The sequence below is a fragment of the Carassius auratus genome, chromosome 20 (genome assembly GCF_003368295.1).
Source record: "Carassius auratus strain Wakin chromosome 20, ASM336829v1, whole genome shotgun sequence".
NCBI classification, from domain to species: domain Eukaryota; kingdom Metazoa; phylum Chordata; class Actinopteri; order Cypriniformes; family Cyprinidae; genus Carassius; species Carassius auratus.
In genome coordinates, this window is record NC_039262.1 from 6,381,106 (window position 1) to 6,399,425 (window position 18,320).

Sequence of the window (18,320 nt, forward strand, 5' to 3'; positions counted from 1 at the left end):
GTGTAAATAAAAAGTGAAAATATACAGAATTTGGCATTATTGCTGTTTGCTCTTACAAAGACTGATCAGAAATAATGAAAATTAATTTATTTTACAGTCAACATTTTGTGTTTCTCTTCAGATTTGTTCCTAAAAGTGCATCGTAAAGTGCTTTCATATACAGAGACAATAATAGAGACAAAAAAGTTTTAAAACCCCTGGTTTATACAACTTGTACACTATATTTCAAATCTTCTAAAACTATATGGTATCTTTGTGTGAGGAACAAACAAAATGTCCCTTTTTCTTCTCAAATTAGAGCCTTCAAATCTCATTTACACTTGGTTTAAATAAAAAAAATGGTAATATTATTTGTCACAGCAGGTTTGACTATACTAATGCAATTATAGTCATTGCATATGCAATTATAACTGACGCCATTATTTCCAGTATGTCATGAACTGTCATAGAAGACATAGCCAAAAATTAAATTTGAGAGCTACAGACAAAATAATCATTGAAAAAAACATAAATTCCAAATCTTCTGACTTCTATACTGTAATTTTATGTGAGGAAAGAGCTAAATGTATTACATCCATTAAATTTCCCTTTTCGTGGCTCGACATTATAAATCAACATCCACTTTCCTTGAACTAATTTCTTTTGAATTCGCCTAATGTGGTTCTCGTTGTGATTATTTTCTTGTGATTGAATTGCTCTGGATGAACATGTCTGCTAAAAGAACAAATTCATTCAATGAGTATTTTTGGCCTCAATGCAGATGATGGCGAACAGGGAGGAGATAGCTCGTCCTCGTCCGACCCACCTAAAGAAGCCACAGAGGGGGCAAAGACAGAGGGCTCATAACTCGGCAGTGATCTGACCTCATGAGAGACTCACACATGACCTGCCCCTGCTCTTGTCCCCTTGACCAAACAACTGTTACACTCTGTGCTATGCAACATTGAGACCACCTATGATTGGCATTCGGACGTGGGCCAGTGGGAAAGCAGCTCATTCCTATTACGGGAATTCATCTGAAATTGTGTTTTCCAAATACCAACGATTGTTCATTTCATACCTCGATGACTTTGTCAAATTTGACTTTTTTCCCAAAGACTCGCTGTCATGATTTTCCTAACGACCGGCTGTTTTGTGTGTCTTATGAAAACAGATGTGACCTGCTTTCCCATTTTAAAAATGAACATATTGTTTCAGACTTTCCATAATAGCAGTTTTCTCTGAATGTTGACATGTAGTGGCAAAAATGTCTCTTTTTGCACAAAAAAGTAAATACATTCCATTTGGTGATGTAAGTAAAGTTTTTTATCTCACGATATTTGTCTGTCCTTGTACAACACCACATCTTCTGTGTTTTGTATTGTAAAGATATGCATTGCTAACATTCTAGCCAGAGGATAAGAATCAGTGCTGTATAACATGAAATATGAAATGTTCTTCTTGTAAATACAGAATTGTACATTATATTTGCTAGTTTTGAGTAAAAGCCTTCTGTTTTGTGCGTAACTGCTGTCAGTGTTGCCCTGCGTGAGCTGAAATTGGATTGTTAGCTGTCTGATGTATCTGCAAACATCCGTGGTCATGTCATTCGGACGTCATCTAAAGTGCTTGTCTCAGATATTTCATTACTGGTGTCGATGGCAGTGAAAAAACACTATTGTGGAGACTTGTTGTTCTTCCTCTCTTTCATCCTTTCATCATGCTTCCATCAGAAAATTACATTTGATTTCATTTTTTACCTGGCCATAAATCTTGTATCATTTTGTCTGTTGTAAGCTACATATAAAATGCCATTATGCTATGTTTAAAAACTACAATAAATCATGTACTTAGTTTTTGTAGTTTAATTTTTTTTGTGGACTGTGGACCAGTGCTGGTGATTTATGTAACCAGCAGAGGACACCAAAGATATTTTATAATATAAGGGCACACAAATCACAAAATTCAAGTAAATTTTAATTAGGAAAAAAAACAATATCATTACAAAACAAAATACATTTCTATATATGTAAGTAGTTTATATACTGTATGTGTCTGTTATGGTATATGTAAAATGTTGTTGCTCTTAAAGTTTTGAAAATAAAGCATTTGATTTCAACTTTAAAATAGGATTGTAGAACTAAGAGCATAAAAATTAATACTTTTATGTATGTGTGTGTGTATGTATGTGTATATATATATATATATATATATATATATATATATATATATATATATATATATATATATATATATGCGATATGTACATTTTGTTGCTGTTAATGTTACTAAACAAAACATTTGTTTGAATGAAACGCAAATTGGTTTATACAGCGTATGAAAATCTTTTACAAGCTCAGCAGTCAATCAAATGTTTTAGTTTTGACTAACAGCCAATGGGAAGCTTGACTCCTCCCACTCCTGTTTAATCATTGTCTTGGAGCTTGAAAAAAAGCTATTTAAGAGAAAATGCAGCTGCGTTTTCTGCGAGAGTTAATTTAAAGTTTACAATTTGTTTATTGAGCAGAAAAAAAATTTATTTTAAAAAAATGGTAGATGCTTTCTGTGGCACATGGAAACTGGTCAGCAGTGACAACTTTGATGAGTATATGAAAGCTCTAGGTAAGTTTTACCATTATAGCATCAGTAATAATAATTATTAATACAGTTTATTATTTCGGCATTTATTTTTATTTGAATAACAGACACATCCCAAGGGTATTACATACCCTGGTTTCAGTGAACATTGCATGAATTCAATGCATCTGAATTTTCTTTTTTTCTTTTTTTTTAAGGTGTTGGGTTTACAATGAGACAAGTTGGAAGTGTGACTAAACCAATGCACATCATCTCTAAAGAGGGAGATAAAGTAGTTGTAAAAACACAAAGTACTTTAAAGAACACTGAGATTTCATTCACACTGGGAGAGGAGTTTGATGAGACCACCTTAGATGACCGACACTGTAAAGTGGGTTTGGAAAAAAATGTGTAACATAACATGATTTAATGGGAAGTTTTATCACAGGGAACAATACATTCCCATTTCATAGGAGACGTGTTCTGTCTGAAATGAATGCACAGTGATGTGTTCTTTTTACCAGTCCACTGTGGTGATGGATGGAGACCAGCTTGTTCATGTGCAGAAGTGGGATGGAAAAGAGACCACCCATGTCCGGCAGGTCAAAGACGGGAAGATGGTGATTGTAAGGTTCTTTCAGAAGGCTACAGAAAATTAACTCAACACTAGCTCTTCACTGTTCATACAGTGCTATTTGATGACTTTAATACTTGCTGATTTCAATTTTATTTTAGAAACTCACCTTTGGGGACGTGGTGGCTGTGCGTAACTATGAAAAAGCATAAGTTTGGGGAACATTATGAGGATTTGTCCTTCTCCAGGCATCAACATGACAGGCAGCAACGACGTGCATTGATGCTTTACAGAAAGAAAAACTTGGCACTTCATTCCTCCACATCTATAAAAGCATGGACTACAAATGTTTTTGAATCCATTTAAAAAAAAAATTTTCTTTTTTTTACTTTTGGGTCAGTATGATTCATTTGTAATAAACAAACAGACAAAATAAAAATGGCTTGTGTGAACACTGTTATTATTAATTTAGTCTATATAGTAAGATTTTTTAGGTTGGGGCCAGACAGTTGTTTTGTAATTTTCACAATTTATTAATTTAAATATATGTTTCTGTGCTATACTTGTATATAGAGTAAGGTGTGTCGATGATGTGTAGCTATGATGTCCAATCAGTGCGCGTGACCGCAGAAGGTTGCGCAAACAAAGCGTCACGTGAGTGCCGCCAGTTTTTCCTGTTTTGGTTTACACAAGCACGGCTTAACAATACAGACGCTCGCAGGAATGGCTTTACTCGTTTTATTATGTTTGCTTGGTCATGTTTGGAACCTGCAGGTTTCTGCTGCGCCGGTTAATAATGCCTTCAAACACCTGCAGAGCGCACGTAAGTGTTCAGAGTCACGTCAGGTACTTCATGGCTCCTGAAGTTGGCTTTATGTATGCGTTTGTTCTGTGTGGCGCACACAGTTTTCTTGCGTTTGCATTTGCTTGTCTTTCTTTGGATGTTTTAACAGACATTCCTTGTCATTTCTTCTACTGAGTCAGATCCGTATATATTTACAGTGGTCCATCTTAAGGGCCTGTTGTTGTTAATGATGGGTCCGTTTCCCAAAATGAAATGTCGCAGGTTTCGTCGTTACCAGTAATTTTGCGGAACTTTCGATCTCTTAACATAAAATAAAAAGTATTGAGCTATTGTAATATTTGTATATATATATATATATATATATATATATATATATATATATATATATATATATATATATATATATATATATATATCGTGCCTTGCGAAAGTATTCATACCCCTTCCTTTTTTCACGTTTTATGTTTCTGCCTTAAATGCTAAACAGTTATTTTTTTCTACATCAATCTACACACCATACACCACATTGATCAAGCAAAAACAGAACTGACACAACTTTATAAATTTATTAAAAAAATAAAATAAAATAAAAACCTGCAACAAGTGCATTGCATGTATTCATACCTTTAACTAAATATTCACAATGTTTCACATTTTAAGAGCAATTACTGTAAACAAGACTTCTGGTTTCAAATGTCTGCTATATATAAATAATGCTGTTTCAGGGTTTTTTATGCGGGACAAAAAAAAAGTTACTAACATTTACAGTCAGCCAATAATATCTGTCTACTGGTCAAAAAAAAAGATTATTATTATTATTTTTTTATATATTTGCATGAGGAAGTCGATCTAAAGAGTACATAAGCATTCATTAAGAATTAATTATTTCAAGTTCAGTGCACTTTGAAAGCATGTCATGCTTTAGCTTTATAACTGGTTTGCAGTGAAATATCTCCACAGATCCTGAGTAAGACACAATATTTGACATATAAGTGTACAGTGTAAGGGGAGTATTGTACATATCTGTGAAATGAATGTAACACAAGCATCTTAAATTCCAGCTAAATTCTGGCATATCTCAGACCTGCACTTGGATCCAACCTACCATATCACAGAAGACCACAGCAAAGTCTGTTTTTCCTCTAAGGGTGTTCCTGCATTGGACCCAGGAGTTTTTGGTGATTTCCTGTGTGATTCTCCGTACCAGCTCATTCTCTCAGCATTCAGTTACATGAAACAAGCAGACCTGCAGCCTGAGTTCATTATATGGACAGGGTATAAAGCAGTCTTATTTACTGGCTTGCAGCCATTCTGTGATTTTACTTGGTTTATTACATTTAGATTATTTGGGAGCTAATGAACACATCATGGCTTTGTTTCTTTAATATTTCGATTAACTTTTTTTCTTTAAATGTTGTGCCCCTCGTTGCAGAGACAGCCCTCCTCATGTCCCGAAAGAAGAACTGTCCACTGATGTAGTCATTAATGTTATAGCCAATATGACTCACACCATAAATCAGTTCTTCCCACAGCTGCCAGTGTATCCTGCCCTGGGCAACCACGACTACTGGCCACAGGTATTTCCATCCAAAGGGCAACTACCATTTTTGGCTAGTAATTCAATCCAAGACAACAGTTGTGGGGTCAAATAAAGTCCAAATGTTTTGGGTTGTTTGAATGGATAATTTTCATACTGCTTGTGTACACACAAAAAAAACCTCTCTCTCTCACACACACACACACACACACACACACACACATATATATATATATATATATATATATATATCAATCATAATAATATTTGATTAAATAGTTTGTATAGATTTTTATTTTATAAAATTAAAAAGCAAATAAATATGACGAAAAACGTTTAAAACATTCACACTTTATCTGTGGCACTGAATGGCTGCATTTATTTAAACAAAATACAGTAAAGATTGTAATATTTAGATTTTTTTTTCTTTTTGCAATTTAAAATAACTGCTTTCTTTTTGAATATATTTAACAATGCAATTTATTCCTGTGATAGTAAAGCTGAATTTTCAGTAGCCATTACTCCAGTCTTCAGTGCCACTTGATCCTCCAGAAATCATTATAATCTGCTAAGTTTGTGCTCAATTTTATTTTAGTATTATTATCAATGTTGAAAACAATGTTTTTGTTGATTTAATATTTTTATGGGTAGATTATAGGTATATTTATGGGAAGTTTAAGTATTTCGTAACCTTCTTGCTCTGTCTTTTACTGAAATGTTTTTTTGCTGTGTTGAATCTTTAAAAAAAAAATATTTTTTTTTTTTAAATCTTGCTTTAAAACATCTTAGGATCAGTTGCCAACATCTGCAAATGCAATTTACGATGCTGTAGCCAAACTCTGGTCTCCGTGGCTGAACCCAGAAGCTGTAGCTACTTTGCAAAAAGGTAACTGATAACAATGAAGATTTTCCACTACATGTGTGTACTTTTAAATTATTTGATTATTTGGAGATAATGGAAGCCGATTATTCAATACAGAGTTTTAGCCATGCTAAAGTACTTAGATGCAAACAACAGTTTAATATATATATATATATATATATATATATATATATATATATATATGTAATCATTTAAATCTAAACTAACTAAAACTATACATATATTTCCCCCACAAATATTTCTTATTAATATAAGCTTTTTTCTCTCTCTCTCTTTGGGAATGTGGTATGCACACTTAACAGTGGACTTTAGCTGTGAAAATATAGTAAGCTAATGCTTTTTGTATTTCACTTCTTTGCATGTAGGTGGCTTTTACTCTCTTGTAATCAAACCTGGCCTCCGTCTGGTTAGTCTCAACACAAACCTGTACTACAGTCCTAATCAAGTGACAGTAAATATGACTGACCCTGCTGGGCAGTTCCAGTGGCTGCAGGAAACACTTGAGCTGTCAAGACAAAAGCTGGAGAAGGTGAGTATATTCTGTTTGCTTTTACAAGGCATTTTATTTTTAGAAAGAACCCGCTGCACTGATCATACAGGGTCATTTTATTACAAGACTGTAAATTAAGATTTGCATAATGGTATGCCAATGTAAGTGACAGCAGTGGTGTGTGAATGACTGCTGACCTTAATTTCACTGTCCTCTTTTCCTCTGAGGTCTATGTAATTGCTCACGTCCCCATCGGTTACCTACCCTATGCTAAAAATACAACAGCTGTCCGGGAAAGCTACAATGAACAACTGGTCAAAATATTTCGCACCTACAGTGACGTCGTTCAGGGTCAGTTCTACGGTCACACTCATCGAGACAGCATAATGGTTCTGCTGGATCAACAAGGTAATAGAATTTGCCTCAGAACTAGGGCAACAAAACGATTAATCGTTACTAATCGCATTGAAAGTAAAAATTTATTTTTACATTACACAGTATATGTGTGTTTACGTGTATATTTATTATGTGTATATATAGATACACACGTATATATTTAAATGTATGTATGTTTATAATTGTATATAATTTAGATTACATAAGTTATTATTTTATACATTAATCTAACATATTTTTCCTTGTGTGTGTGTGTGTGTGTATATATATATATATATATATATATTAGGGGTGTAACGGTTCACAAAATTCACGGTTCGGTTCGATACGATACACTGATGTCACGGTTCGGTTCGGTTCGGTTCGATACGTTTTAGATACAGCAAAATGTAAAAACATCTCAACTTTTCAGAATGCCGCAAGCACACCGCGGGTCATGTGACAAGAACCAACCAATCAGCTTCATCCTTTCCCGTAACAACGTTGAGAGCTCAGCCAAGATGAAGGAACAGCTGATCATAGTTGTATATGGATTGCAATTTTGAAATAAATTCAGTAGCAGAGCTACTGCAAGCGATTTTTAGAGCTGCAAATCCATTTATCCTTCGCTGAAATTTCCGCGTCTCATGGAGAGAGCACGTCATTGTTGCTTAGCAAAGACAGACGCCTCAGGAGAAAGACGCGCTTAGCGTTTTCCACGCGTTTTTAGGCACGATATGTGAACGGCCCCTAAGGCGCTCGCTCACTCAGCACGCGCTGAAGGCTCGTTGCAAAATGTCTAATGCATTTAACAGACCAGAAATATAAGATCCTAAAATAACCAACAGGTCTGGTGTTTGGGTTGGATTCCCTGTAAGCTATAGTGTCTAAATGCTGCAGGGATAGTTTGCTGCGTGCATGTTTCTCCTTTTTTTCGTCTTTTCCCAGATAGTACTGACGCATATATCCCAGATATTCCCGCTGTTTTTTTTTTTTTTTTTGTAATCCCGCTGGTGTACCCTGTCATGTTGCAGATGCGACATACCGTTGTTTTTTTATCCCCCACACTCTTGCCCTCACCATTATAGCTTAAAGGGAATCCAAAGTGCACCCAAACACCAGACCTGTTGGTTATTGGAGGATCTTCTCATTTCTAGTCTGTTAAACGCATTGGCTATTTTGCAACGAGCCTTCAGCGCGTACTGAGTGAGCGAGCGCCTGCTGAGTAGCCTAACATAAACATATAAGTTGGTGTTTTTTTCTTCTTCGGGAGTGTCAGGGGCGTTGCCTGTTACGTTGTTTGGGTTATTGGGCTACCTTGTTGAACGCATATCATTATATTTCTTTCTCTCTCTTTTTTTTTTTTTTTCAAATATAATTAATTACTCCAACGAACCGTTCGGTATACATAATGCGTACCGCGTACCGAACCGAAAGCGTCGTACCGAACGGTTCAATACGAATATGCGTATCGTTACACCCCTAATATATATATATATATATATATATATATATATATACACACAATATAAATATACACACACATAGTATGTAAACAAACATTGCTCCACTTGCTCTGACAGACAGTTTATTGCTCAGATTGTGGTAGGTTAATCTGATAGCCTATACTATGAATACAGGCCATTGAACATACTAATTAATGTCCCATTCATACTTTTATTCAAGGGAAACCTGTGAACTCCATATTTGTCACACCTGCTGTTACACCTATCAAAAATCTATTGGAGCCATATTCGAACAATCCTGGTGTTCGTGCATATTTGTACCACCCTGAGAACTATGGTTTACTGGTAAGTGTCCACCAGCTAGCAAGTTTAAAGGGGTCATCGGATGCAAAATCAATTTTTTCATGTTGTCTGAACATAAATGTGTATTAGCAGTGCATATACTGTACACATCCACCCAATAATGATAAAAATCCACCCAGTGTTTTTTTTTATTTTTTATAATTCCCAAATAATCATGATAACTTTCTCAGATCAGGCTGTTCTGAGATTATTGGCAGAGTGAGGTAGTTCACAGGCTCCTCCCATGACTATTGACTAACGTGATTGTTTTAATGTAGACCTGCCCCGAGTGAGCAGTCAGAAATCATTGTTTCAATGCCGGAGCAGGTGTAGACAAGTGATTCTAAGTGATTTGTTGTTGAATGTTATAATGAACATAGCAATCATCATTCACTCCCGACGTCTGAGCCACTGTAGACGCAGTGATTTACTTTAGCTTTTGAAGGGAATGCACCCACAATCTACTTAAATGCGTTTATATTTGCACAAATCATTCATGATCCAGCTTAACCTACAGAAGAATTGAATATTTCTTTTTATGAATCTTTGCCAATAGTCTTTCCTTATAATGTACTAGTTAGCAAGTTCCGTAGCTAAATGCAGCTAAAGTTTAGAATCTCATTAAAAAGGCTTGTCATCTCATGGAAGAGAGGGGCGGGTTGAGCCAAGCTCATTAGCATTTAAAAGGGGCATGCACTGAAATGGCTTGGGGTGAATGGATCTGTTTTTGACCAGTTAAAAAGAGTGTTTTACACTGCCATTGAGACATTTTAACCAAAGTATGTTACAGACTTTTCATTAAGACCCTAAAGAATGATCAACTTTAAATTTTATGGATTTTTATTTGATTATTATTATTTAATTTTGCTTTGTTTTATTACTTTTTATAAAAAATTTGGGAACAATATGGTAATGATCTTGACACATAGCCTGGAAAGTATTTCAAAATGGAGGGTATTTATTTCATTTTATTTTGAATTATGGTTTAATGGTAAGTGTGCACCAAATAGAATTTAAGCACTAATTTATTTAATTTGAGCACATTGTCCTTACAATTTAAATTTTATAGACCGCCTGGGAGAGAATATTACAAATGTTGAGTTCAGTTCCATCCACAATTACTATATTTTAATTATATTTTATTTTATTGAGTGTTATGATTTAATTGTAAGTTCAAGCACTGAGTTAATTACTTTTAGCACCTTCTCCTTACAATTATTAGTGTTTTGTGTTCAAATGCATCTTTAAATTCAAATATTTTGAGTTGTTTGAAGCTAAATGTTTGGCTTAATTAACTTCACCACCGTTGTGCAGTTCCTGTTTCTGAATGATTAATGGTAGTGTCAGTTCTAATTACATGGTGTGTTTTAATCAAGGTGCCAGCTCAAAGTGTGGCTCTTCCATTGCATCCCTTCTAATAATCACTTTCTCTCTTTCTTTTTTCCCCCTCCAAAGGATATTTGGCAGTTCTATTTAAATCTCACAGAAGCAAACCTGGAAAAAAAATCAGACTGGAAGCTGGAATACATTATGACTGAGGCTTTTAATATTGATGACATACAGCCCCACAACTTGCATAAACTTGCTCTTAGGTTCGAGCAGCCACAGAGCAAAGACTTTGACAAGTATTTTAACCATTTTATGGTGAGCTACAACTTCAGCCTCGCATGTGAGGGTTTATGCAAAACGATTCAGGTGTGTTCTGTGCACTTTTTGGATCAAGAAACCTACTCCCAGTGTATTGCGAAAGCAGGCATGTAGAGTAAGCTGTTGCAGTTCTAGAGTATATACTTGAATTACTCTTCAAACTTGATCAACTCTCTAAAAATGTGATTTTAAAACTTTTTGACTTAAAAGAAATCAGGGAACCTTTTATTTAAAGAATAATAATACTAGAATGAATCTCAGGAAAACATATCTCACTTCACCCCAAAACCAAAAGGAGAAAAAGCTATTTGAAATTTTCATTTATATAAAGAAAATAAAGCATAATTTAAGACCATGAACTTTGTTTATATATTTTTTGCACTGTTACTTTATATTTATGTCCATTTAAGCATTAAAATTTCCCAACAGAAATTCCCAAAATCATAATAAAATGTTTTTTTGTAATTGCCATTATACTTAATGATTATATTTATTATAATTGTTTACTGTTGTAATTAAACCTGTAATAAAAAGTAATGCTGCATTAAAAAAAAATTATAATAATAAATTTTAAAGGATAAAACAAATAATACTATTATTGAATACTTAATTTTCTTTATGCAAATTATAATTTATTTTTAGTTTTTCATTTTGGGGTGAAACAATACCTGGTTCTTTACTTTATTAGATTTAGTTGTGAAAACTGAACTAATTTTAAGGCACTTTAAAATGTTTTTTTTTTTTTTTTTTTTTTGTGTTTTTTTTTTTTTTTTTTGTAAGTGATTGTAATGATTTTTATTCTTGATTAAATGTGTAATTGCACAAATAATTATACATAATTTTCTAGATACTTTTTGAAATAAACTTGAACTTGCTTCTTTCTGTCCTTTTAATTAAAAAACTTGATTTTTGCCTTCAATATTTTGAAAGTTTGTTGTTGTTTTTTTACGTGATATAACTTGTCATACTTTAATACACCACAGTTGTACTAGAACTGGTCACCTGTGGATCTTTTAAAAAAGAAAACCATGCATAAAATCCAGTCCAAGCCTCCATCCCTGTACTCCATCCAGAGGCCCCATACACACTCGGACCCCTCGCTGCTCACTACCTCCACTGAGGGTCTTCTGAAATGTTCACTAGTTCATTTTCTGGACCCCCTCCTCGTGTGGTCATTGGCATTTGAGTGCTACACTGCCTTTGATGACTCACAATGGTTTGTGGAGCCAGAAAGTTGACACAGAGATAAAGGGGGCACCGTGGTAATTCTGGCAGGTTGTTTTAATGACTGGCGGAGATGCTCTAATCAGCATTCATCAGTGCTCTGCCAATCGTCTCCTTCAGAGTTCCCAATAGACTCCTCTGTAATGGGGACGAGTCAATATATGCCCTGCCGCATTGGCAACGCTGAAGGAGGGATGGCTTTTTTAAGCATGGGCCACACAAGGCTGTGCCAAGGTGGGCTGGAGTTTGATAGGCGCATAAATCTCAGAGAGCTTTTTGTCTCCCATATTGGACTGGTGAGCAGAAGACATTGTCCTGGAAAGGAGAGAGTTTCAAATGCTGGGTTCAGTATTAGATTAGTTTTATTATATTATATTTTATGTTATAATTTTTTTATGTTTATTATTTAATTTTATTTCTATTATAATTTTTTTAAATTTATATATATATTTTTAATTTGGGAAAAAATATTATAGTAATGGACGTCATACATCGTGTGGAGAGTTTTTTAAATGCTGAGTTTAGTTCTGTCCACATTTTATTTTATTTTTATTATTTTATTTTTCATAATTTCCATTGAAATACATTTCTTTTATTCATTTGTATACAATTTTGGAGAAAATATTATATAACTAGACTTTATACATGGAGTGAAGAGTATTTTAAATGCTGGGTTCTGTTCTGTCCATATTTTATTTTACTTTATTTTAATTTTCATTATTTCTATTGCGGTTTCTTTTTCATTTATTCTTTTTTTTTTTCTTTTGGAAAAAAATATAATAGAAATGGACTTGATACACAATGTGGATTGTATTTGCAAATGCTGGGTCTAGTTATGTCCATAAGTGTGTTGTGTTTTGTGAAAAAATATTATGGTGATGTGGTTGACGCCAGGAGAAACAATTGCCAGACATTTTGAAGAATGACCCATGTGTTACGGTATAAACTAACTAAATTTTGCAGTTTGCAAATCGTTCCAGGATGCATTGCTTACTACAAACCCAATTTTACTGCCATAAACATATGAGACCCTGGGGTCTAATCATAACAGATTACTTATTGGCCGATTAGCTAGTTATTGCTGTCACACATACTCTGCTCGGCTGGCAGTCCTGTGTCTACTTTAAAAGTTAAAGAGCTGTAACAGGGAAGGTCAGTGCTAGAGACCTGCATGGGTCAACTCTCCACTGATTGTAGAGCCTCGTTACGCTTGGTTGAACCCTCATCACAGCCTGTTCAGCTTTGATGGGCCTGCTTAACCTACTGCACTATTTAAGCTGTGGATTGTGTAAATATGGCAGCCCGCAGGCAATTGGAATTCACAGAATATGCTGGTTAATTTTATGAGCTGAGGCAGGGATCACATACCAGTTGATTCAGTTCAGTAGAGAAATGATCACAAAACTCTTGAGCTGCTTTCATGTAGCTTGTGTTTTCTACCATTTTATTTACGTTTCAGAATTTTGAAGAACACTATATATGCTAGTCCCAGTGCTGTAGTGAGGACATATTTTTGAAGACCAACCAGGAAGTTCACATCACCCTGGTTCCTTTCACACGGACCAGCAGAATTTTTCCATTGGCTTTTGAATTATTGCAGAAGATAACCTCTGTGACCAACAAAAGATTAAGATTCTAACACCTTTTCACAACCTTTATAAATTTTGAAGCCTAAATACAACCACCAGAAGTAGAGAGCTGAGCATAGGCTACTAAATAAACCATACAAGTCATACAATGTCCCCTTACATTTTGAGATAGAATGGTTTTAAAAAATGTCTGTTTGGTGTAATGGCATTTCATGTCCCTAAAGACCTTTGTAGTCCCATTTAGCCACTTGTTAGCAACCACCTTTTCAAGACAAGTAAAATATTACATTGTTGTATTGCTGATGCTTTTTATATCATTGTGTAAAATGTGAAATACCTTGAGCTTGGGTTAATACCATACATCTTATTCTACCATTTAGAAAGACTATTGATCTCAGAACGGAGGAACCAGAAGTGCTAAAATGCAAATGTGTTTCCCGGTTTGGCCTACAAAAATGCCCCTTTGTTTTGTACTGCAAGCTTTGCATGTACTATATTAACATCTAGCTAAACGGATAGCTACAATTCCTTAGCCTGTAATTACATTGAAGTTTGAGTTCTTAAGTTATAGGATAATTCAAATTTACTAGCCTATTACTCCACTTTTAGATTGATATATTTAAAAATGCTGTGTGAGCTTCAACCTCGCGCAGAACAAAATCAAATAAGAACTCCCACAGTAGCTCCTTATCTTCTGTTTGAGGACGTTTGTTGTTGCATATAAGAGTAATTCTTTGGCTTATAACTTTGTTTTTTTCTTGCAAACTCTTTATATGGAAAGTATGTGAATTGAGACAAGTGTGAGATCAGCATAGCATTAAAAAGAAACCTGTTCAATGCTTAAAAGTGCCCAATGTGTTCCAAAAAAAAAAAACGCTTCTTTTTTGTAGCAGAATATATTTGTTGTAATCCGTCATAACTATTGGTTTTAACAGTTTTCCTCCAAACAAAGTTCTCCTATGAGTGAATTACAGATGATACAAATGTAAGTTTTTTGCTATCATTACTATCAGTTTGGAAACTTCCTTTCTTATCAAAGCAACTTATAAATAAGCATATTTTGTTTTATTATTTATGCAGTCCGTACAGTACTGTAATTGTGCAAACTGCAGTAGTTGATCATTTATTTCATTGGAATATGAAAGCTCTTGGTAGCCCACATTAATATTTCATTGAACACATCGTGTGAAATTCTGCAGGTAGCTGATCTTAACTATCGTATCATTTTAACATGCCTTAGTAAAATCATTAATAAGTTACTTCATTCACATTTTCAACACACATTTGAAGTATATAAGGACAGACTGCTTTTTATCAATCTCTCTCAAAAAAAGAAGGTATGATAAGGGTGATAACCTTTTCAAAAACTGATTTTTTTTTTGAAACTTTTAAGCTCTAACATGTACTTTAGGTACTAATATGTACATTTAAGGTACCAAAATGGATCCTTTTGAAAAGGTACTGTCCCGGTGACAGCTTTTGTACCTTTTATTTCTGAGAGTGACTAATAAATGAAGACTGAAGCAAAACTTTCAGTAGGAAATAGGGAACTGTGAGTCTCTGTATTGTTTAATCTCATGATGCTCTTAAAATCAAATTGATTAGCCAGAAGAAATGAAAGAGACCTAATAATGGAAGGTTTAATCATCATCTAACAGGATGAAAACTCATCTGATATAAAAAATATGTGTTTATTACAGTGCTGCATGCTTATGATAAAAGCTTTATTTTGTGCAAGCTATAATTTGTGGCATTCAAATTTTACTTTTGCACATTTAGTACAGAATGCTATACGCCTCTTCCTCTTTCCTTTTTAGCCGTGAGCTCTTTTGTCTTGCGCAATGCAGAAGTTTACATTTAGAGTGAAATGGCTTGGAGATCTGACACATCAGTCACTGATAAAACCACAGACATGATTCCTAGGAAGAACTACTTTCTGTTTGAAAACTGAGGAACAGTGAATGCACTGTAGCTTCCTTCTGTGTCATGCATTGTCTCAATAACATGACCATGTGCTCACAACAAAGGCTCAGTAGGAACAGTATCTAGCCTGTTCAGTGGTCCAGCCCTTATAGCCGCACTCTCCAGGACACATGGGTGTTTGAACTTAAGAATGCTTGCTTGCTGGATCAGGATTAACTGGCACTGGTGTTATTTCTTGAGTCATACTGCGTTTGAATCATGTTTAGACATTGGCTGATGAGCTCATGATAATTTGACATTTGACACTATGAATATGTGTTATGATTTGAGCCATTAATAATACAGTAGAAAAATGTTATAGAAGCCTGTTTTTGGCACAGCTAAAATAAATAAATAAAAAGGTAATTGTGACTTTTTTCCTCGCTATTTTATCTCAGATCTGAGGAAAAAAGTCAGAATTGTGAGATATAAACTCCACAATTCCAAGTTTACATCTTACAAATCTTTTTTTTTTTTTTTTTCAGAATTGCGAGATGTATATTCTGTCTCTAGTTCTATACTAAAGTTTAGATCTCACAGTTCAGGCTTTTTTTTTCTCTCTGAATTGTGAGTTTATATCTCTTTCTTTCTTTTTTCAGTATTCTGAGAATTATTTTTATTTAGAATAAATTATATTCAATATACTGCAGTATATTTACACAACAGTATATTTAAAATCAATTATTTTAAATAATGTAGTGGTTGTTGCTTTGCAGTTTTAATGTTTGTGCAGTTGTTAACTCTCTGCTTTAAGCCAGGCAAAATGAGAAAGCCTTAACGACTGTGTAATTCCCTTCCAAAACAAGGGTGGGTTGGTGGAAGAGGGAGGGGAGCACACCCAACGCTAGTGTCCTTTATTAACCCGTATGAGGGCAGCAGTAGGGTTTCAAACATCATTGAATCCAAAGCTGATTGTTCTCATGTCTTTGAGAGGCCAGATCAGGCCTTTCACTTTGGGCGTGACATCAATTTCAGTCGATGCCCATGCAAGTCTCACCCTGATTTTATGCTTGTGATTGCAGAAAGGCATTCTGGCTAGATTGAAACCACTACAAAGTCTTCACTGGCCCTTTAGAGATGCTGCCTAGACAAGTCAATACAATGTGCAACAAAGCAAGGCTGAGCAAAAAGGAATCTGTCTGACTCCGAATGTGGCTTGTAAGAATGTTGACAGGAGAAGTCATGCGGTTTGATTTTTTTGTTCATTTATGAATGGTGATTTGAATGGTGGGTTATGTCATGTTATTATTTTTGCTTTTTGGATTAGTAGAGTTCATGCTAATATTAATACAGTCGTGATTATGATAAACACAATAGCAGAGCTGAGAGTGGGACACAGTGTTGTTGACTCATTCCACATGGCCAGATCTGCATTCAGCCGTCACTTTTTTCCTGAGGTGATCTGGAGTTGAAGGTTACGCTGATATGAAAAGGCAGTTTGGCTCAATACATGCTTCTCTTTTATTACTGTCTCACTCTTGAAATCCCTTTCAGAGAAATAATAGTGTTTTTGTGAACCTCATTTATAACACAATATGTGTAATCTCACATCCCTTGTTTATGACTTCAAAGTCTTTGTCTTGTTAAATGATGAGGAGGTTCATTGTGATTTCTACAGTGTTTTATTGTGTAATGACATCTGTTACAGTCTATAGGAGCATCAGCTGACACACGGAGCACATATAAAGAGAAGGTACAGTACAGACCAAAAGTTTGGACACACCTTCTCGTTCTCAAGTTTTCTTTATTTTCATGACTATGAAAATTGTAGAGTCACACTGAAGGCATCAAGGGCTATTTGACCAAGAAGGAGAGTGATGGGGTGCTGCGCCAGATGACCTGGCCTCCACAGTCACCGGACCTGAACCCAATCCAGATGGTTTAGGGGAGAGCTGGACCGCAGACAGAAGGCAAAAGGGTCAACAAGTGCTAAGCATCTCTCGGGAACTCCTTCAAGACTGTTGGAAGACCATTTCAGGTGACTACCTCTTGAAGCTCACCAAGAGAATGCCAAGAGTGTGCAAAGCAGTAATCAAAGCAAAAGGTGGCTACTCTGAAGAACCTAGAATATGACATATTTTCAGTTGTTTCACACTTTTCTGTTATGTATATAATTCCACATGTGTTAATTCATAGTTTTGATGCCTTCAGTGTGAATCTACAATTTTCATAGTCATGAAAATAAAGAAAACTCTTTGAATGAGAAGGTGTGTCCAAACATTTGTTCTGTACTATATATTGCATGTACCTATTTGTTGCCCACACACTATGTTGATCCACAGTTGTAGCACAATACTGCCATCATCTGGTCAAGCAGACAACAATCAAGCAGGCTAAAAGAGATGAGCTTTCACTATTAACCGCAAAATAGATACAAAAGGATGTAGTATACATGCCAGACCAGCATGTGACCAAAAAACGCCAAATTTATGTGTATAGAGCTAATCACTCTTCTGAGTGGACGGGGCTATACGGGGGTATATACAGTGGCTATGGCAAATTGCATAACTTCGACACAGATTTTTGGATATATTTGAGTACAGCATGACATCATGATGTCACAGGACATAACTGTATTTTCTTAATGGCTAATTTGTATTTACAATATACTGTAGGCCCTCTCTAGCAAGGATTTGTGCCTTTAAATAGATAGTTCATCCCAGGGGTGGTTCTAGGGTGAGTGGAGATCCGGGGCTTTGCCCAGAAAATCATCCATGTATGTGACTTTTTATTTTAACAAATCAGAAAGATTTACCTTGTTTAAAATATACAAAAACAATAAAAAAACAAATTTAAAACATTTTATTTTAAAGTATTGAGGAAAATACAGGAAAATACTTTTTTGACGTGGGGGCGGAGTCAATGGACGG

At 35.0% G+C, this 18,320-nt stretch overlaps 3 protein-coding genes across 3 annotated transcripts in view; all 3 read left to right on the forward strand.

Moving 5' to 3' along the window:
• The window catches only part of LOC113120701 (cAMP-dependent protein kinase inhibitor beta), a 46,000-nt gene extending 44,165 nt beyond the window's left edge, over positions 1-1,835 (forward strand). The window contains exon 3 of the mRNA XM_026290667.1: positions 761-1,835. Coding sequence (XP_026146452.1) covers positions 761-846 — 86 coding nt within the window. The 3' untranslated portion in view covers positions 847-1,835. The remainder of the gene's footprint in view (positions 1-760) is intronic.
• A 617-nt stretch (positions 1,836-2,452) lies between these two features.
• Positions 2,453-3,582, forward strand: LOC113120704 (fatty acid-binding protein, brain-like). Its single transcript, XM_026290669.1, has 4 exons — positions 2,453-2,601; positions 2,775-2,947; positions 3,081-3,182; positions 3,292-3,582. Exons 1-4 carry the CDS (start codon positions 2,529-2,531, stop codon positions 3,340-3,342), a joined length of 399 nt encoding a protein of 132 aa, XP_026146454.1. The 5' UTR covers positions 2,453-2,528; the 3' UTR covers positions 3,343-3,582.
• Positions 3,583-3,732: 150 nt separating this feature from the next.
• On the forward strand, positions 3,733-11,029 carry smpdl3a (sphingomyelin phosphodiesterase acid like 3A). The gene is made up of 8 exons (XM_026290668.1): positions 3,733-3,953; positions 4,997-5,210; positions 5,368-5,512; positions 6,262-6,358; positions 6,721-6,884; positions 7,073-7,253; positions 8,907-9,031; positions 10,484-11,029. The coding sequence occupies exons 1-8, from the start codon at positions 3,854-3,856 to the stop codon at positions 10,787-10,789; spliced, it is 1,332 nt and encodes a 443-aa protein (XP_026146453.1). The 5' UTR covers positions 3,733-3,853; the 3' UTR covers positions 10,790-11,029.
• The last annotated feature ends 7,291 nt before the right edge of the window (positions 11,030-18,320 follow it).

Excerpts from the sequence above, each read along its gene's own strand:
- smpdl3a (XM_026290668.1), top strand. The coding sequence starts at position 3,854 with ATGGCTTTACTCGTTTTATTATGTTTGCTTGGTCATGTTTGGAACCTG. Across the intron at positions 3,954-4,996 it reads CAAACACCTGCAGAGCGCAC|CTAAATTCTGGCATATCTCA; the intron begins GTAAGTGTTCAG and ends CTTAAATTCCAG. Across the intron at positions 6,359-6,720 it reads TGTAGCTACTTTGCAAAAAG|GTGGCTTTTACTCTCTTGTA; the intron begins GTAACTGATAAC and ends CTTTGCATGTAG.
- LOC113120704 (XM_026290669.1), top strand. The coding sequence starts at position 2,529 with ATGGTAGATGCTTTCTGTGGCACATGGAAACTGGTCAGCAGTGACAAC. Across the intron at positions 2,602-2,774 it reads TGAGTATATGAAAGCTCTAG|GTGTTGGGTTTACAATGAGA; the intron begins GTAAGTTTTACC and ends TTTTTTTTTAAG. Across the intron at positions 2,948-3,080 it reads TAGATGACCGACACTGTAAA|TCCACTGTGGTGATGGATGG; the intron begins GTGGGTTTGGAA and ends TCTTTTTACCAG.